This window comes from Lissotriton vulgaris, chromosome 4_1 (assembly GCF_964263255.1).
Source record: "Lissotriton vulgaris chromosome 4_1, aLisVul1.2, whole genome shotgun sequence".
Taxonomy (NCBI): Eukaryota; Metazoa; Chordata; class Amphibia; order Caudata; family Salamandridae; genus Lissotriton; species Lissotriton vulgaris.
The window spans coordinates 770421845-770434212 of NC_141691.1; the positions used below are offsets into that span (position 1 = coordinate 770421845).

General features: G+C 47.5%; 1 protein-coding gene across 4 annotated transcripts in view; it reads right to left on the reverse strand.

Annotated features, from left to right (window-relative positions):
* Window positions 1-12368, reverse strand: part of KDM1B (lysine demethylase 1B) — a 725553-nt gene that overhangs the window by 289036 nt on the left and 424149 nt on the right. For all 4 annotated transcript variants that reach the window (XM_086965107.1, XM_086965106.1, XM_086965105.1 and 1 more), the window contains one exon: window positions 11645-11772. In XM_086965107.1, coding sequence (XP_086821233.1) covers window positions 11645-11772 — 128 coding nt within the window. The remainder of the gene's footprint in view (window positions 1-11644; window positions 11773-12368) is intronic.

Sequence of the window (12368 nt, forward strand, 5' to 3'; positions counted from 1 at the left end):
GGGACCACGCACTCAATTCAGCGAAGACATCGCCGACTTCATCAGCCCGCACGCCCTCCCCTCCGCCGACTACATCCTCCTCGGGGACATCAACTTCCACCTGGAGAACAACAACGACCGCAACACCACCACCCTGCTTGACAACCTCGCCACCCTCGGACTCAAGCAGCTGGTGACCACCCCCACCCACCTCGCCGGACACACACTCGACGCCGTCTTCTCGTCCAGCAAAGACGTCGCCTTCAGCCACGCCGCTGGACTCCACTGGACGGACCACAGCTGCATCCACTTCACCTTCAGAAGAACCACGGTCCACCACCACCAGCAACAGGCCGCATGAAGAAGCTGGAACAAGATCACAGCCGACCAACTCGCCGCATCCCTGAGCCAGCACCCTCCCGCCAGCTCAGCGAACCCCAGCCAAGCCGCCGACAACCTCACGAAATGGATCTACACCTGCGCGGACGAACTCGCCCCTCTGAGGACCCCGCCCAGCAGACCCGGAAGCAAGAAGGCCCCGTGGTTCACCGACGAACTCAAGAGCTCCAAGAAGTACTGCCGTGCCCTCGAGAAAGCCTGGAGAAGAGACCCAAGACCGGACAACATGACCACCCTCAAGCTCGCCACCCGAAAGCACCATCAACTGATCCGCGCCACCAAGAAAACAGCATTCAAGGACCGGCTGGACAACAACGCACACAACAGTAAAGGAACTCTTCAACATCGTGAGAGAGCTCTCCAACCCCAACGCTCCCACGACCACACCAACGCCCCCCACCACCACCCTCAACGCCTGGACACCGATCAACCTCGAAGACACCATCCGCACGATGAACTCCATCCACTCCGGATCTCCAACCGACCCCTGCCCTCACCACGTCTTCAACAAGGCCGACGCTGTCATCGCACCCCACCTGCGGCACATTATTAACACCTCCTTCGACACCGCCACCTTCCCGGAGAGCTGGAAGCACGCCAAACTCAGCGCTCTACTAAAGAAACCAACGGCGGACCCCACCGAACTCAAGAACTACCGCCCCATCTCGCTCCTCCCGTTTCCAGCCAAAGTCATCGAGAAGACCGTCAACAAGCAACTGGCAGCCTTCCTCGAGACGACTGGATTCCTCGACCCATCTCAGTCAGGCTTCCGGGCCAACCACAGCACCGAGAACGCCCTCATCGCTGCCACCGACGACATCCGAACCCTGCTGGACAACGGAGAAACAGCGGCCCTCATCCTCCTGGACCTCTCCGCGGCATTCAACACTGTCTGCCACCGCACCCTAGTACAGCGCCTCAGCAACGTCGGAATCGAGGAGAAGGCACTGGAATGGATCATCTCCTTCCTCGCCGGAAGGACACAGAGAGTCCGCCTGCCCCCATTCAGATCAGAAGCCACGGAAGTCATCTTCGGCGTCCCTCAGGGATCCTCGCTCAGCCCCACCCTCTTCAATGTCTACATGAGCCCCCTTGCAGCCATCGCACGCCAACACAACCTGAACATCATCTCCTACGCCGATGACACCCAGCTGGTCCTCTCCCTGACCAACGACCCCGCCACCGCCAGAGCCAACCTACACGAAGGGATGAAAGACGTGGCCGAGTGGATGACGACCGGCCGCCTGAAACTGAACACAGACAAGACGGAAGTCCTCATCCTGGGCTCCTCACCCTTCGCCTGGGACGACTCCTGGTGGCCCCCCGCCCTGGGCAACGCACCCAAACCGACAGACCACGCACGCAACCTGGGCTTCATCCTGGACTCCTCCCTCTCCATGACCAGACAAGTCAACGCCATCTCCTCGTCCTGTTTCAACATCCTGCGCATGCTACGTAAGATCTTCCGGTGGATCCCCACCGAGACCAGGAAGACGGTCACCCAGGCCTTCGTCACCAGCCGGCTGGACTACGGCAACGCCCTCTACGCCGGAACCACCGCCAAGCTCCAGAAGAGACCCCAGCGGATCCAGAACGCCTCGGCGAGACTCATCCTCGACGTCCCCAGACGAAGCCACATCTCCAGACACCTGAGAGACCTGCACTGGCTCCCGATCAACAAAAGAATCACCTTCCGGCTCCTCACCCACGCACACAAAGCCCTACACAACCAAGGCCCGACCTACCTCAACAGCCGCCTCAACTTCTACGCTCCCAAACGCCACCTCCGCTCGACCAGTCACGCCCTCGCCGCCGTCCCCCGCATCCGCAGAGCGACAACAGGAGGAAGGTCCTTCTCCCACCTGGCCGCCAAGACTTGGAACTCCCTCCCGACCGACCTACGCCTGACCCAAGACCACCTCTCCTTCAGGAAAAAGCTCAAGACCTGGCTGTTCGAGCAAGTAGTGCGCAATATAAATGCCTATGATTGATTGATTGATTGAAAAAGGACATAGATGGCCCTATAACTCAAAATGAAATCCGTGCTGCAATTAAGGGTTTGAATCGCAACAAGACCCCCGGGATTGATGAACTCCCAGTCGAGTTTTACCACACCTACTCGAAAACTCTGGTACCCACACTAGAATCAGTCTATAAGGCGGCCTTTGAGACTGGTCACCTGCTGGAGTCCACTATGCAAGCATTGGTTACATCGATATCCAAGCCAGATTGAGATAACTTAGAGCTATCCAACTACAGGTCCCTCTTCTTGCTGTCAACTGAATACAACATTTTAAGTAAGGCCCTTGCTAATCGCATACAACCACACCTTAAGATGCTAATCCATGGTGATCAATGCGGGTTCCTACCGAATCGCAGTACTTCACTAAACACTAGAAGGTTACATTATGTAATGCAGGCAACCCCTCAGGAATACCAGGATGCGGGATGCATAGCACTGGATCTTAAGCAGGCCTTTGACTCCCTTTCTTGGGATTTTATGTTCATGTCACTGCGACGATTTGGGTTCCCGGACATGTGTATTAAATGGGTTCATTTATTATATACATCTCCCACGGCTAGGGAACGCACCGGCCATTATATCTCGGATCAATACAATATCTATAGGGACACAAGGCAGGGATGCCCGCTATCCCCCTTGTTATTTGCACTGGAGCCATTAGCGTTAGCCCTCAGAGGCTCAGCGGCCCAGCTTGGCATTCCGATTGATGGGATACACCACTTAATATCCATCTGTGCAGATAACATACGGCTGTATTTACGGGACCTGACCGCTGACAATGCCCCTCTCCCAGCATCCTTGCCACTTTTGAACACCTATCTGGATTGGCTATAAACCCGGAGAAATCAACTATTTATTTCTTCCGGGAATCGCAGCATCCAACCTGCATACAGTTTGGCAACTATACAATACCAGTGACTCCCACCACCTTCAAATATCTAGGCTTCCAAGTCTATAGGACACACAGACCAGATTGAGGGAAATATAGTCCGGGCCATAACGGCCCTCCGTTCTAGTGTGGCCTTCTGGTCCTCGTTGCCACTATCAGTAATGGGCAGGGTTGCCGTATCAAAAATCTGAGTATATTCCTGGGACAGAGAGAACCCGACCGGGGGTGAAGGCGCGGGTACACCGGACGACTGAGAGGAGGCGCCTACCAGTGGAAGGAGACCCGCCACACACGGAGGAGAAGCGGTGGAGTGGAGTATTCGATCTTTTACCTTCACCAAGGAGAGGGTGAGGCGACTTTAACAGGGGCCGGGACTGCGAGACCCAGGGTTCCGCGCAGGATCAACGCAGCGCACCTGGAGTCTCTTCCCGCCCCTGCTCCTCCCCGTTTGCCTTGCCTGACCTGTGCCTTCATAACAGCTCGCGGCCCCCGCTTCGCGGGAGCCGCTCGCAGCGGTTTGCTGAGCTCGTGAATTTGCCTTTGAAACCCTGCCTGTTTGCCTGCAGAAGCGGTGGAATGGAGTATTCGAGTCTATAGGACACACAGACCAGATTGAGGGAAATATAGTCCGGGCCATAACGGCCCTCCGTTCTAGTGTGGCCTTCTGGTCCTCGTTGCCACTATCAGTAATGGGCAGGGTTGCCGTATCAAAAATCTGAGTATATTCCTGGGACAGAGAGAACCCGACCGGGGGTGAAGGCGCGGGTACACCGGACGACTGAGAGGAGGCGCCTACCAGTGGAAGGAGACCCGCCACACACGGAGGAGAAGCGGTGGAGTGGAGTATTCGATCTTTTACCTTCACCAAGGAGAGGGTGAGGCGACTTTAACAGGGGCCGGGACTGCGAGACCCAGGGTTCCGCGCAGGATCAACGCAGCGCACCTGGAGTCTCTTCCCGCCCCTGCTCCTCCCCGTTTGCCTTGCCTGACCTGTGCCTTCATAACAGCTCGCGGCCCCCGCTTCGCGGGTGCCGCTCGCAGCTGTTTGCTGAGCTCGTGAATTTGCCTTTGAAACCCTGCCTGTTTGCCTGCAGAAGCGGTGGAGTGGAGTATTCGATCTTTTACCTTCACCAAGGAGAGCGTGAGGCGACTTTAACAGGGGCCGGGACTGCGAGACCCAGGGTTCCGCGCAGGATCAACGCAGCGCACCTGGAGTCTCTTCCCGCCCCTGCTCCTCCCCGTTTGCCTTGCCTGACCTGTGCCTTCATAACAGCTCGCGGCCCCCGCTTCGCGGGAGCCGCTCGCAGCGGTTTGCTGAGCTCGTGAATTTGCCTTTGAAACCCTGCCTGTTTGCCTGCAGAAGCGGTGGAGTGGAGTATTCGATCTTTTACCTTCACCAAGGAGAGCGTGAGGCGACTTTAACAGGGGCCGGGACTGCGAGACCCAGGGTTCCGCGTAGGATCAACGCAGCGCACCTGGAGTCTGTTCCCGCCCCTGCTCCTCCCAGTTTGCCTTGCCTGACCTGTGCCCTCATAACAGCTCGCGGCCCCCGCTTCGCGGGAGCCGCTCGCAGCTGTTTGCTGAGCTCGTGAATTTGCCTTTGAAACCCTGCCTGTTTGCCTGCAGAAGCGGTGGAGTGGAGTATTCGATCTTTTACCTTCACCAAGGAGAGCGTGAGGCGACTTTAACAGGGGCCGGGACTGCGAGACCCAGGGTTCCGCGCAGGATCAACGCAGCGCACCTGGAGTCTCTTCCCGCCCCTGCTCCTCCTATATAAACGTGCCTCTGACGCATAGCGGGACGCCGGACGAAGCCCGGACAAAGGGCGGACAGTCTTAGACAGTCCGAGACAGGCTGAGACTGGACTGGGCACGTCACTTTGTCTTTGTTGAACCTGATCTGTACCATACAGTAAGACTAATAATCCTTGAAATACTCGTTCAACCTTTGTTAATTTGTACCGTATTATCGTGAGTTTGCCTGCCTTGGCAGTTGGCCAAATATTAGGATTTAACTCCAACTTCATTCAGAATGCCAAAGAAGAATGTTGTGGTGGGGGGTAATTCCATTGAAAACTATATGGTACAAGTAGTGTCAAAGATCAATAACGATAGGAGACAATCTCTAGGTCTTAGTCACTCCCCAAATTTATCTCCCTTAAGCCCTTCACCAGACTCACCATGGTTAGATATTCCATCTCAGGCTGAGGGAAGTGTAATTTTAGATTCCGAGACACCCGAAAATGGCCCATCAAACATGAGTATTAGTACAGCTCAGGATCAAGATATAGCTACGATCAATGCCTCGGATTCGCAGATAGTTGACCCTGAAGAAAACCATACTGCACAAGACAGTGAGCAGACAACCACAGAAGCCGATCCCCCTGTTCAAGCCCCAGTTCCTCGAGCGATTAGAAAGTGTAGAAAAACCCAATTACTTCGCGGTGGAGTTTGTACAGGGAGGAAGAGGGCCGCGTCACCATTGAGAAGCAGGGAAAAAGGTAGGAGGAAAGTAGAAGATGACGAAAAATTAAATACGGATGAAGAGCTTATATCCAGGATAGTAGATTTAATTGATACCAAATTTAGAGCCCCAATTAAACCGGTAGTGGCCAAACTGGACAAGTTATCCGCAGATGTGAAAAAGTTGGGAGTAGATCAAAAGAAGTTAATGGAAGAAGTGTCTAACATATCTGGTACAGTTAAAAATCTGGCCATGCCTGTAAAAGAGGTATTTGGCCTCCAGCCAGATACAGGCACAATTCCTAACATCACAAGGTTAAATCATTTAGATCAGACGCCAAATACTGCATCCAACCACTCACCGTCAAGGGAGATCCACCCTCCACAACCACCAGAAATAACCCTACCAAGAGCAGAAGAAGACACACTACACTTCATTGAGGACGCAGCCCCTTTAGTGCTGGTTTTAGCAAATGCTCCCCCTCTAGCACCGGACCAATCTGAATCACCCACGGCGCTAACAAGTAAAGCCCTGCACTGGCTATCGGGCAATATGCGGTTGGCCCCATGGGGGAAGCAGCAGCTAGCTAGAGATATTAAATCAGCCAGAAGGGCCACTTGGATAGGCCAAAACCCCAAAAAATGTAAAGGCGACTGCATAATTATAAATTTTGTAAACTCCGCAGTCTTACCAAATATCCTTCCAAACATTCTACCACCACAACGAAGGAGAGGTACCATCATCCCTCTTACTCTGGAATTCTTTGGTAAAAAACAAAAGGAGTATGACATACCCTAAGCCTAATCATACCTACATCAGGCCAATATGGCCAGAAAAAACAAATGGTTGGGGCTTTGATGTACCAGTAAATAACTGGGGTTATAGTAGGGACGGATATGACCAACCACCACGACCATATCATACAGATCCCCACTACTTTAATATCCCCACTTCCAATAGGTATGATATTTTCTCTGCGGAGGGTGGGCTGGACGGGGTAGAATGACTACCAGAAGACGTAGGCATAGTGAATGTGAATATTTATAGTACTGTAATCCCTACTAATCCGCCTGCAAGCGAGAATTTGAATAGAACACAATGTGGACGTCAAAAATGTATGGAGGGACTTTTATTGTTATCATGGAATATAGCTGGACTTTCTGATAAAATGCAAGATAAAGACTGGCTGCACTATGTTAAAAAATATCCCATAATATGTCTTCAAGAAACCTGGGTAGTAGGGAAAAACTTGTATATTGAGGGATATCAGAGCTTCATAATCCCGGCAATACCATCTGCAAGTGGAAGAGCTAAAGGGGGTTTGGCCATCTTTGTCAGTTTGTCGCTTATATGTCACAAAATTGAACATAAATCTGGTAACAATAACATACAGATCTTGGAATTCAGAAGGGGTAAAACTAATTTTGCATTGGTTAATTTTTATAATTCTGTCAACCAGGCTGGAGATTGCAATATAGAAATCTTACGTGATTTGCTAGGGGCAAATGATAGTTCTCTGCCATGCTCTAAAATTCTAGTAGGTGATTTTAACACACATCTATGTGGGAACCCTAGCGTGGGACCTGTTGGACAACTGGGTTGTAACAGTATGGAAGGAATACACTTTGAACACACGCGGAGGGGTACAGGGTTAAACGAGTTAATGAATGAAAACAATCTATTCACGGCAATGTCGACAGTACCTGATCAAACTGTATTCCCAATCCCTACTTTTAAAGGCCACGCTACAGGTACATATATAGACCACATCCTTATCTCAGCTGACTTTGTTAATATCATCGAGGAGTTTAGGATCCTCATGAGTATTTACAGCGACCACAACCCTTTATGCATTACTATGGGCATGAGTCTACTTGAAAAATGCAATCCTCGAGAGGACCGTGGCCTTTTAAAATGCATTAATGGGAAGCGTCGCTTAAAATGGTCAATGGTGGATTGCGATCAATTTTATACTTCTATTAGTGCAGAGTGTAATCAAGAATTAATGATATGTACATCTCCTGCATCAGCTCCGTCGCAAATCTTGACATCCTTCAAGGAAATAGCTAACAAGGTGGAGTCTTTTCTAACGGTACCCAATAAGGGGAGAATAAATTCAAATTGCAATCCAAAATGGTTTGACAGTGACTGTTCAAAGGCTAGTCGCGAGCTTAAGAAAGCCTTAAAAACAAAACCGAGAGATCCATTGATCATCAGGGGTTTGCGGAATGAATATAAGAAATCATTGGCTACGCGCAAGAGAGCAGTTAAAAAAAGTGTATGGGAATCACTTCTAGAACCAGAGACTTTAAAAAATAGCTCGAAGTTTTGGGAGATAATCAACAAACCAATATTTGATTGTCCTATCATCCCAAATGTGGGCACAAACATATCAGAGGACGAATGGATAGACCATTTTAGTTCTATTTTTATAAATAATGACTCACAGGCAGAACACAACTCAGGTATAGGTAGAGATATCTCTCTATGTTTCACAAATGACGAAATAATTAAAGGAATTAAAGGTCTGTCAAATAATAAGGCCCCGGGTCCCGATGGACTTCCGCCTGACCTCTTTAAGTCACGCGAAGCACTATGGGCGCCGGTACTCACAGCAGTACTTAATGCAGCTGTGTTATGTGGATGCCCAAAATCATGGGGGGTATCTACAATAGTCCCTATATTCAAGAAAGGAGACCGTAGCAGCCCGGCCTGCTACAGACCGATATCGCTAATAAATTCTGTGGCAAAAGTGATAGGAGGAGTCATTTTAAATAGATTGACTAGTTGGTCAGAGGAAAATAATATATTATCTCCAATCCAGTACGGTTTTAGGCCTGGACATTCTACCATCTCCCAATGTCTGAATTTGTATCTTATTGTCGGGAAGTACACCAAGGCTCGAAGAGGAACGATTCATATGGCGTTCATGGATCTCTCTTCGGCCTTCGATTGTGTGAACCGAGGGAAGCTCTGGGGCGCCATGGAAAAAATGGGCGTGGACAAAAACCTAGTAAACTTTCTAGAAGACATACATTCAGATACCAAAGCGAATGTCAGATACACCCAGGACCTAAAAGTGACCAAAGATTTTGGAGTGTTTCGGGGCGTCCGGCAAGGATGTATTCTGGCCCCGTTCCTCTTCAATCTATACATTAATGACCTGGAAGAGACCCTTTTAAGTACCAACACAGACTATCCATACATTGGTCGAAAAGGTCTGCCGGTTTTATTATATGCGGATGACGCAGTCCTTTTATCTAGAACGGCCAATGGACTCCAAATTTTACTAGATTCCTTTTACACATTTATGAAGACCAGAGATTTAAGTATTAATAACACTAAATCCTACATAATGAAGGTTGGTCAAGGTTTTAAAAAACCAAACCACTTAAATGTAGCTGGAGTGGAAATACCTGTAACGCACACATTCTCCTATCTCGGGGTCCTCTTTGACAGTCAACTTAAATGGGGACCCGTGATTCAGAAAAAGAAGGGAGACGTCTCAAGGGTAAACGCGGCTATATTGGATTTTTCAAAAAAGTTGGGAAATAGCCCAGTTGCCGCCCTACTCCAACTTTACAAGGCCAAAAGTGTAACCACAGCCTGTTACGGCAGTGAAATTTGGGGATACGTTCCCTTGGACGTACTTCAGATAGTTGAAAATAATTTTTTAAAACAGATTCTAAGGGTCCCAAGGGGTACAGCAAACTATTCCGTGCATGAAGAACTGGGGGTTCCGTATGTTAGCGATAAAATTGCAGTGAATCCCATGTTATGCTGGATGAATAGCTGGTTAAATGACAATATCCCCCTGACCAAGCTTATTCTTAGAGAAGCACTTACATGGGATAACAGGTTGGAGGTTCCCTGGCTTAAATATTTATTTAAATGCTTTACTGATTTAGGCCGTCCTGAACTCTTTTTATGCCCGGATTCCATCACTAAAATGGATCTTATTACGGTCAAAAAAGCTTTTATTGACTCTAGACAACGGGAAAGGGAATCATGTGAACTAAAAAAAGAAAGCGTACGCAATCACATACTAATTAAAAGCACTTTGCTTACGGAACCCTACCTGACATGGCAAATGTCGAGTTACGATCGTTTCCTGTTAACAAGGTTCAGGTTCAACCTGTTTCATCTTTTGTTGGCGGTACCTAGGGGTTCTCATCGAGGTCAAGTGTTGCCAGCTTGCGGCTGCGACTATAAGTCTCCGCAAGATCTGGCACACTTTCTGTTTTTTTGCCCCTTTTATGCTGTACCAAGGAAGCTATGCTTGAAACCCTGTTTGAAAAAATTGAACTTCCAACAATTCCGTCCTGCACAATATTTTTTACAGCTGCTAAATTGTGATTACACTTTGTTTATATGTAGTTTTTTAAGAATGGCGATCAAATTTAGAAACAGTATGGAAGGATAATAATACTGATACATGAACTGTTATTTATAACTGTTGTTAAAGGAACAATATTTTTTAAACGGTCTTCAATATCTTGATACAGTGATGTATTCTTAATTCTGTGATTTGTATCTGTAATTGATTACTCTTTTTTAAGACTATGTGTTTGTCGTGTTATTATCTGTAATGTAAATACTTTTATGGTTGTCAAATCGAACAACCGAATAAAGTTATTTGTAATTGTTGTATCAAAAATGGTGATGCTGCCTCGCCTATGATATTATTTTGTAAACATACCTGTGGTTCTTCCACTGTCTATTTTCAACACAATGAATGCTATGTTGATTACACTCATTTGGGGGGCGGGTCAAAGACTAATAAGCCTTCGGAAACTCCAACTAGAGAGACACAGTGGAGGCTTGGGAGTCCCTGATTTTCGAAGCTACTACTATGCCAGCCAGTTCCCATGGCAATCATATTGAACGGCAGGGAGAAACTTACAGGAGATTGGGTTCACACCGCAGAGGATAGATAGGGGTGAATTACATTCCTTGCTACTACCGAGGGCTAAGTTCCCTCCAGATTGCCCATCCCTACTGAGGACCGCCCTACAATGCTGGAGGGAGGCCCTATTGTACACCGCCTCAGCGACCTCTTACGCCACAAATATCCCCCTCCTCGGGATCCCCACACCACAGGGAAGACTATCGAAGGCAAGGATATGGGATTGGACAGATATTGGGGTGGAGGACGAGGGCGCATTCTTTGGTGATGGCACCCTACTAGATCATGACTCCTTTTTACAGGCCACGGGAGCACCGTCACGCTTATTCGTATTTACGCTATGTGATGTGACAAAGTCATCAATAAAGTGTGTTAAAAAAAATGTTGTTAAACTTGTGTTTGACCTTACTAATGTTATAACATAGGCCTTGGTTATGTCTATGCATGGAATACGTTAGTGGACTATATTTCCAATAAATATATAGTTTACTGCTACTACAACTCACAGCAATACAAATGTACAGCTGTAGTCAAAGAGTATGTTCTACAACTATGATTATCATATCGCCAACTGAGTGCTACTGATATAATTGACAGTTATTTGAGAATGTGCATAAATGCTCTGAAACATTCTTAGTCCAGTTAAAGCTCGAAAGAAAGAAAGAAAAAGGAACAAATTCCCAAAAAGATGAGAAAATTCATCCAAGCCCCAATTTCTATCAGTGGGTTATTGGGTAGTAAACAAACCTAGAGAATTCAGCATTAGTACCAAACTTCCCGGAAACTCATTAAATTCACAATTTGCATCACATGCAATCCTAAATTGGGAAAATTAGGAAATTGAGGACAAACATATGAATTATAAAGATCCAACACGGCTGGTAGTTTCATCAGCAACACACACATTTGTTTTGCATAAAGGATGGGAACATACACATCTAAGTGTTGCACTATGTTGCAGCTCTGACAACGAAGCAGTACTTGCCTGGTAAAGATTGCTGCCACAAGCATACTCGAGGTTACTGAGGTGGAATTGGAGTACCTTCTCCTCTAGTTCAGAGAACTGGATACCCGATTCTTGAATGAAAGTTTTGTAGATTTCTTGTATCTTTTCTGGATAGAGTCAAAAATTAAAATCAAAGATAACATTGTCGTGGCCTGGTAAATTCTGTCATCATAAAAAGACTGCGGTGTGCACAACACCTTTCATTACCTAACTAGACACACAATTAAAATTGTTCTACAACGTACAAAAAAAAATCCGAAATCTTACAAATATGAACTGAAGCTGGGAATATGTGAATCTGGAATCTCGTCAGTGAACTACAATATTCCAGATTACTGGCAAACCCAAAAAAATTGGAGAAAAGGGAAAAGATTAAAACAATTTCCCACACCAGAGAAAGCATAGAAATATCTTTAAAAGGCGGACATAACCTGGTCCTAGTAACATTCCTACACATTGTGATAAAAATACAAAGGAAAACTATATTACAGGATAATAAAGTATTTAGATAACATTAGCCGCCTGAGATCTACTCCACTTTTTAGCTGATAATGTTACTTTAAAAAGAGCCATAAGGCAAATTACGTAATTGAAACTATGGGTCACCAGGTTTGCTATGTTTCATTGAATTTATATATTTCTGAAGAGTACTGGCCATCATCAGTCTAATAATGAACAATAAGGAAAGTTCCATTTGAGTCGC